The 20,932-nt window shown below is 37.9% G+C and overlaps 1 protein-coding gene across 2 annotated transcripts; it reads right to left on the reverse strand.

Annotated features, from left to right (window-relative positions):
- Positions 1-3,580: 3,580 nt before the first annotated feature.
- On the reverse strand, positions 3,581-13,377 carry LOC126751521 (uncharacterized). Of its 2 annotated transcripts, XM_050461844.1 has the most exons (4): positions 12,532-13,377; positions 6,877-7,403; positions 5,398-5,469; positions 3,581-4,963 (listed from the first exon to the last, which is right to left on the reverse strand). In XM_050461844.1, exons 1-4 carry the CDS (start codon positions 13,203-13,205, stop codon positions 3,894-3,896), a joined length of 2,343 nt encoding a protein of 780 aa, XP_050317801.1. In that variant the 5' UTR covers positions 13,206-13,377; the 3' UTR covers positions 3,581-3,893. The 2 variants fall into 2 exon arrangements, with proteins under 2 accessions (XP_050317801.1, XP_050317802.1); XM_050461845.1 differs by lacking the exon at positions 5,398-5,469.
- Positions 13,378-20,932: the final 7,555 nt, after the last annotated feature.

A 20,932-nucleotide genomic window follows, 5' to 3' on the forward strand; every position in this document is an offset into this window, starting at 1 on the left:
CACACGCTTCAAAATAATATCCCCGCAAGTCTGTGCAATTTAATATATTAATTAGCTTCCAAATCATTCCCTTTGCTACTCACAGATATTTTCAAAATTTAAAAAACTGAAAATTGTAAAAGTGTGGACTAGTGAAAGTATGTATGTAGGTCCGCCAAATAACTAAACACATCTTTGGAATTAATTGGTATAAAATATTGCTGAAAGTTTTTTTCAAAGAGCTTCGCTTATGAATAGTTTCGGTGATAAATATTATCGTCATCCTTGTATAAAAATACATATGACCATACTATAAAGTATCAAAACTCCACTTAGTTAAGATAGGCTACTATAAATAATGACCAGTTTGTCAACTTTTTTGGTTATTTAGAATTAAATGATGTATGAGTATAAATAAATTATTATCAATTTTATCATGTTTAAACACTCGAATTATTCGAAGCAAGATTCAAATTAGCTTAAATTATTAAAATTGTCAAAAAGAAAAAATGTTGTTACTCATCTCTGAAACGAAGTCTAGAGTAATATGATTGAAATTAGATCAAGGGTAATTAGCTAGTTTAATTTTATCGAAAACAAAGGTGTTACCAACTGAGTCAACAATGCGGTTGAGAAATTAACGGGTGTATCAACTGACAATAATTGAGGAGTGAATATAATTTAATGATGAATTTATTACTACGTTATTTGAGGTATATATGATTGAAGGTTAAAATACTGTACATACTATATACAAACCAGCCAACTAATATTCATGAGTAATTTAATTAAAAAAGTAGGTGTAATCACCGCTTTATTACCTTACTTCATAATCAAAATCAGCTTCTTCCAAAATCAGCTAAGCATACAAAATCCAATATTAAGCCAAATGGTTCAAATATTTACAACTCCATCTTGACATTGACATTGACCAGTTGGCTCTCGTAGGGCCACCACTTTAGCCGAAGGCTACAATATAATGATGACGACCGGCAAAAAGAAACGAAAACCAAAACAACAATACGGGTACTATGAAAGGCCAAACTGACCGTTGCTATCGATCATCAACAATACTTTGGAGGAGCCAAAACAAAGCGAAAACAAATTATACAAAACGAATTACAATAAAACAAAGCTGTACAAATAAAACACTGAAAAAACTTGAGAAAAGCAACATCGAAGGTCATCTCATACACACGCTTTATAAGTAAGTACCTATATATCTAGGCCCACACACACACATATACGCTTACACACATAGCCACACTTCTTTTTTGAAGATGTTGGGTTATAAAAATTACAAGCAGAAGATATTGGACCGTTACCATAAGCGATGCGCGCAACGGGTTGATTTGGCGGCTGCTGCTCGTGGTGTTGACTATTGTTGTGGCTGGCACCGCCGTCTAGTAGCAGCAGGTCTGGTAAAATGACTGTTCTGAGTTTATTGTAGAAACGGGTGTTCCTTTAGACATGCGGTTTTCAATAAGGTCTTTGGTCTTTTTGACAGCTGTTATTTGATATATACGTAGGTTGCTATATACATTTCTGACCTAATAATGTAAATAGGCATATTTATCAACGAAATTTTTTTTTTTATTTTATTTTTTTTTTGTCGATTGCTGTTTTGTTTCGGGCTCATACGCATAGATCCATGATTTCGTGTGACCTGTGACGATCTTATAAACGTCTTTTGAAGCACCGCGATCGTATTTTTTCAGCATTTCTTTACACCGATCCAACGAGAACAAACCTTTTTTACGGCCAGGTGTTCGTGCAATATCGAATGTATGCTGGTGGGAGAAATGCATAGGCATGCCTCTATCTGAAGGTATGTTACATGACGGTCTTGAATTATCAGTTCACGTACGGCATCGATGTTTTCTGGCACAACGGCTGTTTTTGGACGACCTTCACGGAATTCGTCTTTGAGCGAGCGTCGGATTCGTTGTACCAGTTTTTCACAGTGCTATAGGATGGTGCTTCATAGCAATACAAAGATTTTAGTTCATCGATGCACTCTTGTGATAATCCACGTCGAAAGTTGTGAAAAATGATCGCACGAAAATGTTCACGAGTTAATTCCATTTTTTGGCCGAGATGAATTTTTTAACTCCCTGTAAATAAAACAATTCACGATTAAATGACAAAACGTTCTGAGTGAGTTTATGCTAAAAAATGTCAAACTTTCCAATGGAAATGTCAGATTGCACCTGGCAACACTTAGTGTTGCCCTAGGCCAGAATATATATAGCAGCCCTCGTATAGTATATATACATTCATTTAGTATGTCACATAATAATGAATAGACCTATTCTAAAACAACGTTTGCAATTCGCGTAAATTCATTACCAAAATATTGGTTCGGTTCGTGCGACTTTTCCAATATTTTTTTGGTGAATGGGTATGTACATATATTAATAAGCAAATTGTCAAGGCAGCTGCGGCGGTCATTTTCCCGAAATAATTTCTAGGGCATAATAACAAAAACTTTATAATTATAAGTAAGCTAAAATGTCGGCCATAGCATTATATTACATGCGTTTTATTTTTCTTGAAAACTACACATCTAAAAAACCACCATTTATAAACGATTCTTCGAACTGTTAAATTTTTACTAAAATTTTTGTAAACGAGAGCAACAGCAAAATAATGCAAATGAGGCAGCTATGTTTACATACGCACTCGCTCAGTCGAGTTCAGCGGCAACACTTGAAAGGGTATTGACTTCTTGTCTCATCTTTTTCTGTCTTAAAGGAATCCACGGTTTGTGAAACGCTTGATGACTTGTTTTTCATGGATTTGTTGAATGAATTTTGTATGACCTTCAAATGGCAAAATACATACATATATACCATATATTCAGGCACGGCTTCGTAATGCATACCCATGTCATATTTATAAGATGGAGTGTAACAAAATGTGGCAGAATTGTGAGGTAAAGATTGAATGAATGAACGCGTACAGACACTTAGGAACTCAAGTACCTATACACTTCATTTAAGTGGTGTAATATATGTAGGTAACTGGAAAATTGTTAATAAAATCGATGCTGAATATTTAAAAAAACCGTCAATGAACATATGTATTTCATTAAAGTATCTTTGAATTTCATTTTTTAACAATACATTAAGAAGGTACAGCTTTGTTTCTGATAACTGATTGGTAAACTTTCTTTGTCTTTTTTCACAAAATTGGATTACCTTATTGCAGTCACAACTCTATTTCAGTTTCAAGCTTTCAATATTTCAATATTTCTGTTATTCGCTGATAAAGCGTTATCCATTTAATTTAAATATAGGTTTTGGCAGACTCAGTATCTGTAAAGTGCTAAATGCGACCACTATGAGCCAATAAAGTTTTAATTGCCCGCTTGTAGTTGCTGAAGCTGGGATTATCAAGAGTTCTAAATTATTGACCGCTCTAGAGAATTAAGCTCTTCTGCGTTTAGTGTTTTCAATGCTGTATCATAATCGTCTGTTAATGGTTAACAAAAACTGCCAAAGTGTCGGCTAACTAAATCGTTTCGGAGGGGATTTTACTTACTTTGTGCCCACCCAGTCAAATTGTTAATTAATTACCATTTAATTATGCGACTTTAAGGTCAATTGCTTACAGTTAGAATATTATTTGAAATTTTCCATTAATTCATACAATATGACGATACATGTGTGGGGAGCATCTGCAGCGAATACTTTTACATATGAATACAATGCGTTGATAAATTTCATATTTAGTTCTGATGAACGGTTCATTTTGTCTTCTGACGCTTTTACTTATTTTCAACTCTGTCGGTTTTCAGTGATTTGTCTTTTGTAAACGTATTAATGGTATTTTCTGCAGTAGATTTCGGTTATTGCAAGAGTGCCAAGGAGAATGAGTAAGAACAATGGAGCCACCAGTGGCAACATTAAACTTTATATGCCGCCAACATCCGCCGTCTCTGGAGAGCTGCGCCCTGCGGTGATACCGCTAACACCGCCAAGTAAATGTTGCAGGTGATGGTGTTCGGTTTGTTGCCCCTTTGGTTGTTCTACTTGCTCTTGTTGCAATGATGAGTGTTGTGCCGTCAAAGGTTTATTCATATTATCTTGATGTTGCTGTCGCCATGTCAACAGATCTAAATCGTTAATGTTAGTTCGCACTTGATTCGTTAGCAGCGGCCATTGCCAGCTACCGCGGCGCTGGGCTTGTTTTTGCCGTAATTGTCGAATGAAGTAACGTAGCATTGCTGGTTGTTGGTGTGGTAAGCGCCCTTGCCGTCTGGTTGGACTCTTGTTTTGCTGGCGTTCTGCTGATTTTATTGTTGTTGGCATTGAACGCAAACGATTTGCCGCTATTCGTGTTATGCCACCGAATGTAGTTGGCACGCGGCGAAAACGCGCCATTCTGTCAGGCCATCCACCATTGCCACTGCTGTAGCCATCAGAAACTGCAATATCGCTGTCAATTATGTCACCATTATTGTTGCTGTTGTCATCATTGTTTTTCTCAAAGCCACTTCTCTGGATTCCAGAAGCATTACCATCCCTCGTTACATCGACCGCTCTTTTCAACTGCACACATAGCTCATGCGGTTGCACGCATTTCATCCATCCAGCCAGCAGACGACTGATAGCAACGGCGGCAGGCGACACTGTCAGGTTGCTGTCATCGCTCCTATCAACTTGATCGCTTAACAGGAACGCTCTTCTCCCATCAGTCTGACCACCATCGTCAACATTGCCTTCAGGTGCGATCTCAGCCGTATTCACCTCGTTCGCTCTGTCGTCACCGCTATGCGGCACAGTTGCAGCCTTTGGCGGTCCCTGCTTTTTGCCGCGGTTCGGAAAAAATAGATCGTCATACTTGAAGATGTCTTTGATTTTGTCGCGCTTGCCGCGATTCGGCACAAATGTCTCGTAGCGATTCAACAATGCATCCAGATCGGGCAAATTATGTTTGCGACCACGCGGCGGTATGAATGGATCATCTTTGTACTGTGGGCCTTTGGAAATATCAAAAAAACAAATACGAACAATTTGTAGTAGCATTACAGTAACTGCAAAGCAAGCGCTAAGTTCAAAAAATTAGAAACTTAAACAACAAAGAGGGGAACCAACAAGGCGTGGCAAACGAGTGTTACGCTTCCGATGATCATTTCACGGATTTTTGTCTGAAAAGCTTTAACAGAAGAGTAATTTTAAGTGCTTGTGCATGTGTTTATGTTCTTTTTGTGGCTCTCTACTGCAAGCGTATGACTACAACAAAATATGCACTTTACTTCTATGCTCTGGTGCAAAATGATTTTTATGAGATCAGCTAATACGAAAGCACAGCCTTAGGCGTTTGTAGGGCATTCTGTGCGGCTTCTGTTTATGGAACGCATTATCAATTATGTTTTAGAAGGAAATTGCCAGTGTCAAGTATAACTAAACCTACCGTGATTGAGATTGAAAATATTCTGAAAGAGCGCACTGCGCTGCTTCGGTTTGCGGTCTTCGATGCGTATGCCTTGAAGAGAAATGTAAGAATGCACGAACAAAAGAAAAAGTTCAAATATCATTCATTATCTTCAATATATTATTTCTTTATAAATATATATGTATATGTATGTCTTGAAATTTTAATAATTTATTTATTTATATCAATGCTGCCTCTCGTTCAAATTTACACTACGGTGCTAGCTTTCTTGATAAATAATGGTCAGTTGTTAGCATCTTTGATAAAGAAAATATAGTTGTGAGATTTTGTTAACAGCTCCATACATATAATATATTATAATTTAAAGTATTATGCTCTGTGGTAGTTCGAAATTTATGCTGACTTTGCTGACTGAACTTTGCTAAAATAACATGTTTAGATTTTTTAAATAAGTAGAAACATTGTAGGAAAAAACTGTCGAGAAGCCTGAATTCGTAAACTCCGTATCAATTCAATTCTGAGCATTATAATGTTAGAAGATGTACTTTCCTCGGGGCTTCAAAGCTGATATCGTAAGACAACATTGTATACTTCACATAAAGTTATGTGTTGCGTAACTTCATGGAGTTGAGATGAAATAACGTTATATTTGGTCTTATGTAGCTTGTTGCGAATGAAAAATGGTCTAAGAGAAGCCTTAAGTTATATTTATACTGAGCGAATCAAAAGAAAAATTTACAGTTACACTTGTTCAGGCATATGTATGCGTATGTGCGACCGTTTTTTCCCAGCGCCCACATTTAATTTTGAAAAACTTTGTCACATCGTCCGAATAAATCCGCGAGCTGACATTGTAACTTCAGTTATATGCCTTACTTTCCAGTTTCGTTTTCCAATTCTCACAGGCCTTATCGTATAAAAATATTTACCAACAAAACACAAACAACTGGGCAGCAAATTTTTTATGTTGAAAACATATTTTCATTTTATTTCCTACTCGCCTCAACGAATTTAATAACTTCAGTACGCAACATGCATTTTAAATTAACCCCAAGCATGACACCACAATTTTGGAATATACATATACAATTACATATATGAATATATGTGCACATGAGTACATAAGGCCCTGGGTACATGAGGTGATTGGCGCTGTAAAGGCACGCTTGCGCTGAAACTGGGTCTAACATGAGAATTACATTAAGGGAGCAGCGCCACATGAAGGAGAAAAATTGTGAAATACTACACCGCACCGCAGATCGCTGATCATTCATTCGCATAATTTAGTAGCGCAGCATATGGTAGATATACATATATTACATATGTACATGTGTACATTCATATGTGGCAATATTGAAAATGTTGCATGCGCTGCATTTGTAATCAGCGTGAATGTCTTGCACAGACTACTGGCTACCTTACCCATAATCAACTACACTTTCACGTTCACACACTACTTCAAGTCAAAATAGTATATAGTATATACATACTACTAACCTGGTGGCAAGTCGTCTTCCAGCTGCTCGCGCCGCACAATCACATAGTGAGGCTCCTCCACCACCAAAGGCGGTTCGAGGTGTCCCGATAAATTCAATTTCTTCCAGTTGAACATGCCTGGGTAGTAGTATTCCGCACCCTCACTACCGTTCAGCTGTGGAAAATGCTGATATGGATAGAGCTGCTGCATGGCCCAACTCAGAAATTTCATGACATCTTGTTCGCCGCTGAGCAGCAATAAAATGTCATTGCTGGCATTGTTGTCTTCATCTTCATCATAGGACATTTCAGCAACGGCATCAGCATCGCTGTAGACATTATCTACCGCGCCGTCATCATTAATGTTGTCCATAGAATCATAGATGCCGCCGCCATCGTTTTGGGCGAATGCATGCGCATTCACGTTGACATCATCATCTTCGTTGGCAGCGCTCGCGCTGGTGGTTGCTTGTTTCACCTTTACTTTCTCACCGTCTTTGGCGGTGAAGTCATCCATTAGTTTAGCTTCTGCGGCGGCTGCTCGGCTTCTACGCTACGGACAAGCAATATCAAGTGTGCAATGCGTGATTGCAAATTGCGGCGCGACAAAGGCATAGTTGGTGGCATGAAACAGAACAAAACAATGATTGAATGAAAAATTGTCTAAAATATAAAATATCGTACAGCAAAAGGCGGCAATATATTGCCGCCTCCGCGATTTGATTTAGCATGTTTATTCATAGCTCTTTTAGTCAATTCAAGAAAATGCAATCCACATTAAACTTATGTTGCGGCAAAATATTGCGCCACTTATGGCCATACCCAATAACCCATTGTACTCATTTGCCCATAAATGGCAGACAACATATCCCATCCTCCGCATCCACTCAGTTTCTGTGCGCTTTCACTCCGCCCTCTGTGCTTGCCTCAAGTCTTACTTTATTTCATTTGCCACATTAGGTAATAAATATGTTCACTTGTGATGCGCTTAAAGGATTGCGCTACATGCTGGTGCCACCAGCGATAATGTGGTTTTTGCCGCTGCGGATGCACTCGTGAAAAGGTATGAGGAGCCGCGTGGGCAGTGGTTTCAATTACTCTCTGACTTATGTATGTGTGCGTATGTACCGTTGTTCAAGCCGTACATATGTACGTATATTCGAGTGGAATTTGTGGAAAAAACATTATAAACAAATGATGCTGCAGACTTGTTTCAGTCAGTCTATGTACTCTTGTATCGTCTCTTTATTTGCGTGAATAAGTTAGCGTAATAATTTTCGTTTTCCTCGTACTCCAAAACAAACTACTTTGTTGTTTATGTGGGAGAACCATTTTGGCAGTCAGAAATATTTAAAAAGTACAAGGAGGTTGTAAGATCGAAAGCTTTGGAATTCTATACGTCAAAAAAAAGGTCGGTTCTTTTTGTGTCAACTTTATTCAAATTAGAACAAATACACTCGAATTAGTTTCTCTAAGGCTACAACCAGGAACGTGAAACTAGTATTTACAGGGAAGAAAGGTGCGACTGTCCTCTATTTTACTCCAACTAGTGTTTGCAGAAAATTGTGCAATAGTCTCGCGAAGTCAATATCAATAAAAATACATATGTATATTGCTTAAGTACAATAACATAGCTATAATTATCCCTGCTATTGAAATTTATATCTTTTATGTCACAAATAATTCTCTGCTTCGTGGGCACTAGAATAATCGACCCTGTGATTACAAGTCTTCGAAGACCTTATCGCTCAGTATTGCTGGCACCATGCGTCATAAGCAGGCTAATAAATGTGTGAAGGTCTAAATTAATTACTGCAAATCAATTAAGTTATTCCAAATAGCATTATTCAGATCACAATATAATCATAAATCAATATTGTAACATTTATTGCACTATAACATTTTTTATTTTTTTTATTTTTTGTAATTATATATGTTACTACGATATTTAATGTATAATTAAGATTTTTATATAAACATTTGTATTTAGAACATATTGTTATATTGTATATTATTTTTGATCTCATGGGAGACCAAAAATATAAGTCAAATTATGGTTTTATTATCAAATTTGCTTATTATTTACTAAAATAGATTGCAAGTAAAATGTATTTAACAAAAAAAAAAACAAAAAAAAAAATAGCACCTAAGCGAGGCAGTCACAAATGACTTGCCTGATAAGCTTCATAAGCAATCATAAGTATGTGAAAATAAATATTGATTTTAACAACATAGAATTCTTAATTGAGTAATTTAAAAGGTTTATCAATTTTACAATTAATTTTTCTCAATTCTCCATACAATGAGGCAATTAACTAATTGCACAATTTGGGCTTAATTGTTGATAATTTGATGCAATACATGCGACCATATGAAGAGTATATTCAAAAACGAATGTTGAGAACACAAGTTAAAAATAGAATACAATTCGTATTCTGCAGTTTATTCTCTACAGAAATCGTGAATAAATTGCAGTCAAATTTGGAAACTTCTTGACGTGAAAGCAATTAATAGTGTCCGGCCGATCGCCATCGACCAGCGACATCGGCCATTTTTTGCCGATCCTTAGCCGATTCTTGGCGTTTTTTCGGAAGCCATCCCATGTTCTTTTCGCTCTTTTAATTCCTCTTGGAAAAAAATCGAATAAGTTCTTTTTTTATATTACAATATTAAATTATTTAATTTTGATTATTAAATTTAATCATATAAATGTGCATATATATTAAAGGGAGTCGAATTACAGCCCAAAGAAACGGATAATATAGACATCTTTGCCTAAAAGACTAGAGGTACTATAAAGCGGTTTCGAGACAGCGATTTTTAAGGTGAAAAAAAAATCTAAACAATCGGTTGTATGGGCGATATGTGCTTATAGAATGGAATTTGTTCTGGGCGAATGTGGTTGTTTAAACTAAACTTGAATGATTTGGGAGACATATAGTATATATTAAAAATTTTACAGGGCGATCGCCTGTGTCAAACAGTTCTATATCTTAGTTTAGTGCTTAATTATGACAATTTATAAATTTTCAGTGGTCCGATTACGCCCATCTATGAACTTTTTCCTCTCTCTTTTGCCACCAAGTTTCATTACGATATCTCAATTTTTACTCATTCATATCTACATAACCTATTTCAATTAGTTTTAGTCGATTTAAGCGAAAAAATCTAATTTACTATGTAGCAACATGTTGCAAGGGTAAAAAATTGTTAATACCATTTTAATATATTTCCAAACTCCAAATAAAAACAGTTTCTACATTAAAGAGGTAATTGTTTCAGCTAAATTAAGTAAGTACGACGAGTCAGTTGAAATCTTAATTGCTTCGCTAATTGGTACGCTAGAACAAAGTATTATATTGATTAATTTACATAAGGTGAATTAATTTCTTGGTATTAAATTTGGTTTTTTGTCCCAGGCAGATTTTAGAAGAAGATGCAATTTTTCTGAAAACTATTGCACGAAAAGCTCTAATTTATTGTTATTTTACATTTATACTAATTGATTTAATTTTTAGTGGAAAGTAGTAGTGCAAATGGACAATGGGTTAGTAGACATTACTGTAACATCATTGCAAAGTACTGAGACCTATTTATATTGCAATTTTTAGGCACATCTTAAATTCTTCGTAACTCACGATAGTCACGTCATATTATTCTCAACTAATTTAAAGCCTCTTTTGACTAGTGGAGATCCGACAAATTCTACGAATATTACAGTTACAGGTTATCTGATAAGCATAAGTACATACTTATGTATTAATGAGTCACTTACACTGCGCATTGATTTGCGTATTATTTTTAATACTATGCATGCAGAGATAGTTATCTTTCAAGTCCCTTACCATATGTGTTTTCAATTTGATATGAAAAGCATATTTTTAATTCGCTGCTTAAGACCAATTAATTGACTGATGTGAATTGTGCAAATTCTGTGAGAATGAAGCCTCTTTCCACTGGTGCAGACGCATTAAAGGAATGCGAATTCACAGAAGAATGTCAGTGGTGTAATGTTTGGACAGCTAACCTTTCGACAATAATTTCAAATATTCGAAAATGATTTATTACATTTTTAACGTGATAAATTTACCTGCACGAATATCCTCAACTCCATGGTAATGAGTTTCGAATTAGTAACTTCAATAGGAGCTATGCAAAATGCAAAAAGAGCAGCCGTAACACTGTCCCACTTTCCCGACGGAGGTTTGTTTTACTTGCCGCGCTGTTGCGGCCCAACATTCATTCCATAAACATCGCGTTTACAGTTAATTCAGTTATGTTCTTGCGCGAAATGTTCACTCCCTGCGATCGAATTGATTTATCAAAACTATAATTGGGCAGATGATAAGATTTGTTGTTATTGTTGGAATTTTTTGAGAAATGTGGCCTGTCTCGTTTTTTACCTCTTTTGCAGTTTTTGTGAGTCGGCATTACGATACAAAAACTCGTTCGTTGTGATAAGTTATCGACAACCCCTCAACACTCAAAAAATTAAAAAAAAAAAATATTGAATTAAATGTTGCGAAAAAATTACCAGCGCCTGGCGATAATCTCAAATTGGCGAATGACTTCATCGAAAGAGCGAGCTACAAGAAAACATTACTGTGTCATCGCATACGCGTACAGTACCAGTGTTTCACAAATAAAATCGCGCAATTATAGACGGACATAAGGGCTTATATAAATACAAAGATATGTAAGGGTGTATGCGCAAGTTGTTTCACAGGCCATATGGTTTTGATGAAGTTGAATGTGTTTTATGAATGAAGTGAAATTTCGTTTCAATATCGGTTGGAAGCGCTCACATACAAACACAGCCGAACAGTAGCGAGCAAACAGTTCGCGAAGTACAGCACATAATTTCAGGTTGTTAAGTACTGGATGGTGGCATGAGCGCAGAATTAAAGGTATATGAGTACTTTTTGAAACAAAAAGTATGTCAGTAATATACATATGTACATACATATGAACATCTTTTGCGACTTTGGTGTTCACTTTTAATAGGATGATAGACGCAATCAATAATCAGTTTCTAAATTTTTGTAAACCATAATTTTGACAAAGTTTCTTGTTTAGCACCTTAATAGAAGTGCATACCATATCAGACCAAGCTTTTTCCAGTCGAGGACGTGTAATCAACCTGCCATACAAGTTGTTATATGGTATATCAGTCACGCATGCTTATTGTTACTTCTTGAAGGATAAACTTTTCTACTGGTAAATTTCGAAATTACTGAGTTTTACAAATTGTTGTTATTCAGTACGGCTTTAAAACTGTACCTACACATACATATGTATGTATTCCAGGAAAAGTAAAGTTGCCACATCAGTCGCTCGTCAGGTATCAATTAAGGATAATTACTAAAAAAACGAATGCGAATTTCAACCAGCAATCCAAGACGGACGTTCGGGCGCCAACCTAGCGCAGATATCGAAATATCCATACCGACACTTTATGGTTTTAGCGAAAATATTGAAAAAGAAAGGGGAAAGACATGAGAGATGTGAAACACTTTCACTGCAACCTTGAAGCGGTATATGTCTGTTTTCCTCACAGGAATTATTTATTGCACGTTGATTTTTGCTTTTTGCAGCCAAAGTCGTAACAACAAAACAGATCCAATTAGCGTGTAGCACTTTAAACCTCTGCTTTCGTTTTTGCTTTGCGCTTCTCACCTGTCAGCGAGCAGCGCTCGGTAGTACTCCTGCGGACAGTTGTGTTCAGGCGGCTGGCAATGGTGCGCCCAGTACTTGAGCGGCGTAAAGAATTCCTTCATCTGCATGGCGCGTATACGCGGTGCTTGTATATGCCACCATTGGGCTGATCGTGGTTGTTGTTGCTGTCTTCGGTGGGCTTGTTGCGCGTTCTCACTTTTCCATTTCAAGCTTTCAGCGGCACCTGCCAATAGCGCATTTAGATCGTATGCATCCTTACCATCTGCCAGATTGCCGCTAACCTTGAAGGGGTGCGTCAATTTAATACCAGCATTGTTGTTGCTATCCATACTGGAAAGGCCCAGAATATCATCGCTGTTGGTGTTTGTGCCAGTGTAGCCATTTGTGGCAACATTGCCGCCGTCTAAACGAAAGCCGGTTGCATCCTTCTTCGGGCGCACCGCCTGCCATTGAAGCGGCTGCGGATTTGCAACAGCATAAGTATGCTGCTGTGGTAAGTGAATCGTGGTGGCATCAGCTGTTATGGTAGCGCTTCTGCGGCTGTCTCGTGTTTGGCGAACATGGTGCCGTGCCAAGGATGCCGCTGTGGCGATAAGCGATGGTGGCAAAGATAAAACCGTTGCACCGCAATAAATTGTAAGCGTGGCGAGGAGCACGGGAAGCGTGATCTTCATGCCGCTTCTCGGTTTTCGGCTCCCTCTTGCAAAAACCCCGCTGTTGGGCTGCTCAATTTCTGTTTTTTACTTTCTTTGTTGAATGTTACTTGACGTTCTTGTTTACTTTGGCCACAATTTTTGTACCCGGTTATTTTTTTACAGCACCACTAACGCGCACAACGTGGTGGTTCCAAGCGTTTTTAATAGAAACTGAAAGTTGCTGAACATCTTCGAGTTGCTTTTATATCAGTATCGGTAGCGGATGCACCAACGTCCATTTGGATCGCGGCTGTCTATTGGGGAATTGGCCAAGAAGCGACCAGCAGCCCACCCAGGCGTAGGTGCGCTTTGGGGACTGCGCTGATGTTACTTTGCCGGTTCGATAGTCGGGCGAAGAATTTCTACGTTCACTAAGCGAGTGTTGTGGCCACCATGGTCACCAATGCGACTGCTGAGTTGCCATTTGTTTGCATTGTTCATGAGTGCGTGAAATTAAATATGTGTACTGCTGCTGGCTTTTATGTTGCATGTGTGACTACGTGCCAATAATCTACTGTAAAAAACATGCTGATATACTATTTGTATTAAAGGCCCGAAGGAGTATAATTTACTAGACGTTTACACAATAAATTTTATTAGAAATTCTACAAATATTCCAAAAGAAATTTTAGGATACAAATATAATTTAGTTTAATAGCAAACCAAATGCAAAATTCTAATTTAAAAATATGTAAGGAAGGGCTAAGTTCGGGCGTCACCGAACATTTTATACTCTAGCATGATAAAGTGATAATCGAGATTTCAAATACCGTATTTTTGTAAAGTTTTATTCCGCTATCATCATTGGTTCCGAATGTTAACAGTCGTATTATACAGAGAAGGCATCAGATGGAATTCAAAATAGCGTTATATTGGAAGAAGGCGAGGTTGTGAACCGATTTCACCTATATTTCGTACATGTCATCAGGGTGTTAAGAAAATATTATATACCGAATTTCATTGAAATCGGTCTAGTAGTTCCTGAGATATGGTTTTTGGTCCATAAGTGGGCGAGGCCACGCCCATTTTCAATTTTTGAAAAAAGCCTGGGTGCAGCTTCCTTCTGCAATTTCTTCCGTAAAATTTAGTGTTTCTGACTTTTTTTGTTAGTCCGTTAACGCACTTTTAGTGATTTTCAACATAACCTTTGTATGGGAGGTGGGCGTGGTTATTATCCGATTTCTTCCATTTTTGAACTGTATATGGAAATGCCTGAAGAAAACGACTCTGTAGAGTTTGGTTGACATAGCTATAGTAGTTTCCGAGACACGTACAAAAAGCTTATTAGGGGGCGGGGCCACGCCCACTTTTCCAACAAAATTGCGTCCAAATATGCCCCTCCTTAATGCGATCCCTTGTGCCAAATTTCACTTTAATATCTTTATTTATGGCTTAGTTATGTCACTTTATAGGTTTTCGGTTTCCGCCATTTTGTGGGCGTGGCAGTGGGCCCATCTTCGAACTTAACCTTCTTATGGAGCCAAGGAATACGTGTACCAAGTTTCATCATGATATCTCAATTTTTACTCAAGTTACAGCTTGCACGGACGGACGGACGGACAGACGGACGGACGGACAGACAGACATCCGGATTTCGACTCTACTCGTCACCCTGATCACTTTGGTATATATAACCCTATATCGGACTCTTTTAGTTTTAGGACTTACAAACAACCGTTATGTGAACAAAACTATAATACTCTCCTTAGCAACATTGTTGCGAGAGTATAAAAATTATGCTCTTCTCAAGCCAAGGCTGTTTGTGCACGCAGTCGACATTACCACTCAAAATGTAGTCTGTCGAAATATAGTAAGCTTTCTACACATTTATAGAGATCAAGCGCACAGAATTCGAAAACAAATTGCAGCGTTTCAAATAACTATTTCCGACATTTTTAGGTCTTTCATAAACACTCATACACATAGTATATGTATATCTGTAGTTGGTGGTGAGCTTGTCGTCTGAATGACACGAAAAGTAGCGGCACATCAACTACGAAAGGCGCGTTGCCACCAAGCAGTGACTCAAATAAAACTACTGAAGAAATTTTAAATATCTTGCACCACATAAATTAATCACATCCAGGTGCAAGACAAATGAGGCGCTGAATTCAACAGGACAGCGTCGCGAAGAAAAAGTTAATAACAAGACACAAGGAGTAAATAAAAGTGGCGCTGTCAAGCCAATCAAATGCCGATCAAACAAAAAACTAACTCGAACCGCGCTGGGGACCAAAGTGCGAGTTGCTAGTTATGGATTCGGCTTCTTTTTATTTCTGAACGCTTTATTGTGTGGCACTCGTTAATTTGTTACACTCTAATATAGGATCGGAACTGCGGGGTAGGGGCTTATACAGCTTTCATGCCTAGAATCGCTACTTCATGAAGAATGCTATTGGTTATCACTTTAAATTATTTAAGTAATACACCTAATAATCAATGACAATACACCATAGTTCCCTCCTGTTGCCAAGCCGTTACTGGTTAGCGAAATGCTTACCTTTTGCAACTTTTTGACGTGCAGTGCTATTTTATTCTTGTGATAGTTTGTGGTACTATTGTCTTGTCTATCTCAGTCGCGAGGTTCTAATTTATTTCCTACAGATTTCTGCTGCGTTATTATAAATGAACCAGTGTGTCGAACTCTGCTACTGCGCCAGTCTTGATTGCGCACAGGCCATTTGTCGAAAAGGCGGCGATCCGATCCGTCCCAGCCAGCAATGAAAATTGAACCCAGGAAGGTTTTCTTGTATGTGGATATATTGCTTCTAGATCAATTACAGTTGAAAAATGGGAGGGAAAGAATTTCATTTGAGTAGATGGAGGCTAGCCATTCTCGAAACATGACTCCAATTAAGAGAATAATAGCAGACAATGATATTTTCAACTGAAATGAGCTAAAGGGTGTAATCGTGTATTTACATGAGCCATCAAATGTTGCAAATAATTTAAAAATAATAACAATATTAATATTTATTTCTTTATATTTCCATATAAAAATAAAAATAAAGCAAAGTACTGTTAACATTTTTGCAGCACGAAATCAATGAAGTATTTGAGGAACGTCGCGCCCGACAACGCGAGCAGCAAATGCAGCAGTGCAACCAAAGTAAAACAAACTCCAATGATGATATTAATAACTACCACAGCAATGATAGATTATCCCAGAGCGATGTAGTTGACGCGGCATCAGAAGCGACTAGCACTAACACTGCAGAAATTGCAAGCCAGCGTGCGACAAGTGTTGACAATAACAGCCAACTTTCAATGGCGTTCACAACGGGTTTCACGCCTCGCCTTCGCACTACAACTGAACTCAAAGCTTTACCGCCACCACCTCTCGGCCCAACCAACCAGTCTTCTGAAAAGAACCAGGACGAAGATAACTCTAGCTCTAGTGCGGCTGGCAGCAATGAAGATTACTCCACCATAGTCAGCACACAGGAGGATGTGAATATTTGGGCAAATAAATTCTTACGGGATTTGGATAATTTGATGTCATCGACACGTCCACTTTCCCTAAGCGCCTGTTCATCGCCAACTTCGAAGACCTCACCTCAATTACTTTCCGCAGCTGCCACGGCTGCCATTCAGAGCCGTTATGGGCGCTGTGCAGCTGAACGTGCCGAGAACTGGGTATCCAACGGATTGGTGCTATTGCGACCAGAGAAACATGTGAGTACAAAAATGAAAGGTTTATTCTAATATTGCTTTCTGTCAAGAATATCCATATTTCTCTTCATGGTTTGGTATTTCTTAAAAGATCCGGAATTGTTTATTTTAGGCTCTATGGCCGACTCTCAAATTGGGGATCATATCTTCGCTGCTAAAGACGGTCGTTTGTTAAGCCAGAAAGCTCTTATTGTTGCATAGCATGTTTCGAAAAGTGTCTTGGTTAACCAATCAAAAATCTGCTTAGTCATTTTAAATATAATTCGCTGGGTTTTTGCATATCTAAAGTAATGAGATCCAAGGCGATTAGCCCTGAAATAAGTATTATCAAAAAGCAAATATTGAGGGGATTTTCTTATAAACAACTTCTACAACTGGCATTCGTATCGTGTGTTACCGTGTCAGTTAAAACCTCTACGCCGTTCTTACGATTAAGCAAGCACTTAATAGTTGACTAGCGGCCGTTAAGTTCAGCAAGAAAACAGCGGAGCTCCGACCTTTTCCCATTATTTTAAGAGTGAAGGCGAAGCGTCTTTCCGTGCGAATTCCCCTCTAAAAGTTGCCTGCGATTCTTTTGATCTAGCCTTTATCATAAAGTAAATGAGTTAGGCTGTTCACGATAAGGTGGTTATCGGGTTATGTGGTTATGTGATTAAGTAAACATGGCATTTCCATTTAGATTTTCTTATTGGAAAATCTGCTATTAACAGCTGTTTTTTGTTTAAAATCAGCAAATTAAAACCGAAATAAAAAGCATCACAAAGCATCAAAAAATAGGAGATGAGCGAATTGGCATTTGCTGACGCGCACCATTTGTAAAAATCTCCATCGTCAAAGCAACACAGAACATTTTCTCGCCAATGAATAGATTTCGGAACATGGAGTTCATCTCCCCCTCTACTACAGATGATTAAAGTTATATCCTCCAGCAGTTCTTCTAATACTTCATCCATTGCATTGTGACTCAGGGCGCAAGATGTCTGCAAATTTTTTGAACCCATAAAATTCGGATTATTTAATAAGCACACACCTTCAATAAAGTCCATTTCCTGAATAGCAGAACTTATTTTAAATTCGATTATTTTGCTTTTTAAACTTTATTTAGGCACTTTATAAGTAGGAATTTCATTGAACTAAAATTGTAAACATTGAACAGCTCTTTGTGTAAAAATAAGCAAATAACCATACATAGGATGTTCACGGAGCATAGAGGTTATTTTTAATCTAATAATCACATAACCCGATAACCACCTTACCGTGAACAGCCTTAGTGTTATTGATAATTAGTTAAGGAGTTTCTTAGTTAATCTAAAGTGCACTTATCGGCGCTGTCGGAGAGGACATTCCCTTCTCTGTACTTCACGCTGCTTCCTTAACAACAACTTTTTCTGCTTGAGGAACGCTATAATGGTCAGGAAACTTCAAACTAAAATTAACTTCACTAACCTCTCCGATAAGCTTTGACCCATCCGTATCTAAAATAGCACGATAAGTTTTTGGAGTTAGTTTAGATTTTGAACGAAAGGCTAGTTCTTTTAATTGAAAACATTACAATCCAAAGGGGAAAAATAAGTACAGTCAATTGCTTTTAAAGCATTTTGCAACGCAGACACTTTATCTTCAACCCGTTAAGCATCAACTACATCCAACATACCGAAATGAGGTTTTGTCAGCTAATGATTGTCTGCGGATTAAAGCGGCCCACTGAACGGTATGCTGAGCTAGACAATCAGAATTGGCTTCCATCGACTAACGTCTGATTCGATGCATATTTACGATATTTACGAGCACATTTTTTGTTGAACTGATCGCCTTCGAATGCAGGTGAGCGCCATTAACTCTAACGGTTTCCACTGTTATCTTGATGTAAACACATGTTTGGGCACACGTTCGCGACAGTGTGCAGCTGTCAACCGTGGACTTGCTAAGCAGCTGCCGAGCAATTCGGGACTAAGTTATGTCTCCACAAACTCACATTACATGCAGCACAGTAACAATGCATAGGAGTAGCAACTGTTGTGCATCGGCAAGGAGGTACGTCACGGCCGCTCAGTGGTACGGCAATACGGGAGCCCGTCACGCCGCCGCGAGTAAGTCAAGCAGTTAAGGTCGCGCTGTTGTAGCGCACTTAAGTGACATCACCGTGGTACGAATTAAAAGTTTATGGTAATTTTGCGATCGGTTTCATAAATTCAAGCACCTTTTGCATGTGAACGCATACAGGCGACAGAACAACAGAGATGGTGGGCGAGGAAGAAGAAAATATTGCCATGCACCAAAACAATTGGTAAAATAAAAGACAATGCCTGCTGGGGGAAAAGTTGCAGAAGGTAGCCGAAATCAAAGCAAAGGTAAAAAATTGCACTGGCACGTTTCGGAGCGATCTGCATGGCTGTATTTATGCGGTGGACTTGCTGCTAACGCAGTTGCTGTAGTGGTGCCATCGATGCTTGTTGCAAGCCACCGTTTGCCTACGTCTGCTGATTTTTGTCACAAATAGCATCAATAATGAATGCTGCAGATTACACGGTGCCCCGCGACATGCTGAGCGTAGAGAGGCTACCACGTCCTCCGTGCTGTTGCAACAGCGCTTGCTACTGTTACTTATTACTTGTCGAAAACCCATTACGTTTTGTGTGCCACACAGAGGTGCAATAATGAGAGCAATCTGCCTGTTGAATTATGCTAGATTAGAGGTTTATTATACTCATAATATTTTCCGCCAATTTACGATTTTTGTTCATGTTACTATTGAAAATGCATTTGGTTTGATCTTAGAATTCAAGATTTTCTCTTACGTTTAAGTATGTGTTGATGTTTATTTTTTTTTTTTTGTGTTCAGGTCATGTTTTGGATCATGCGCAGAAAGGCGAGTTGCGAGATGACAAAACTAGTTATGCAATCTGGAAACTCGCAATTTTATCGTAAAGTTTAACATTTTTGATGATTTTTGATCATACGTATACTAAGGCCGTTTCGACATACGAGCGCTATTTGTGTTGTTTACCGTTACTTATAATATTTCCCCCCGACTATTTTTTGTATTGTATCGACTGTATGGGTGTTTCGAGATGAGCCGAATACAACAGAAATCGTTCGCACGAGTTAATTTTTACATGAAGTAAAAATTAGTCAAAAGAATGTATTTTTGAGCTGCACCGAAATATGTACTCTTTATTAATACTTTTAAACTGTATTGCTGTATTGCCTGTGGAGACTCCATATTGCTTATGGAACACAATATATACTAATTTGTGTGCTATATATTGAAAGCAATGAACTGTCACTTCAGCAGTTTGACAAATCAGTTTTCATTTCTATGAAAATTTCGAAGAGGCAACACATCCCATTTACACATATACCGAAGGCAGTTTCATTTCAATAATATTAGATTTAGTAGAGCGAGTATTAAGACGGTTGTGTTAAAATCTAAAAATAAAATACATTTTTCCAAAAAATTAATGTTTGGTTTAATGTTGTTAATTTGCAGAAAAATTATACAGAATGGAATGGCCAATGAGCGAAGTCTTAAATTTATTAAACTTATACAAGCATAAATCAAAATATCATTGCTCATATTAACAAACCGTCAAGCGAATTTCAACATTTCTCGTCACCCTGATCATTTATACTTATATTTATAACCTTATATCTACTTCGATTAGTTTTAGGTGATATGTACAACCGGTGAACCAAACTATAATACTTTATAGCAACTGGTTGCAAGAGTATAAAAACTTTGAACATAATCATATTTGTGAATTGGTTGATTAAATCAAAATACTGTAAGCGATCCTTAGGTTCGCAGTGCTCCGAGTAAGTCCCAACTACAGCATTCTACCATTTATACCATAAGGGCCTAACTCCTTTTAGGTTAGGACATTGACTGCCGTGAAAGATATAAACTAACTCCCCTCTCCAACACTGTATTTTGCTAATTCCCCTACATATTCCAAGATCCGTAATACCATATGTGACCTGGTCTACTGGTCTACGAAAAGGGGGCTAACGTGCAAAAACTAGTTTTCTGGGAA

The sequence above is a fragment of the Bactrocera neohumeralis genome, chromosome 2 (assembly GCF_024586455.1).
Source record: "Bactrocera neohumeralis isolate Rockhampton chromosome 2, APGP_CSIRO_Bneo_wtdbg2-racon-allhic-juicebox.fasta_v2, whole genome shotgun sequence".
Classification (NCBI taxonomy): Eukaryota; Metazoa; Arthropoda; class Insecta; order Diptera; family Tephritidae; genus Bactrocera; species Bactrocera neohumeralis.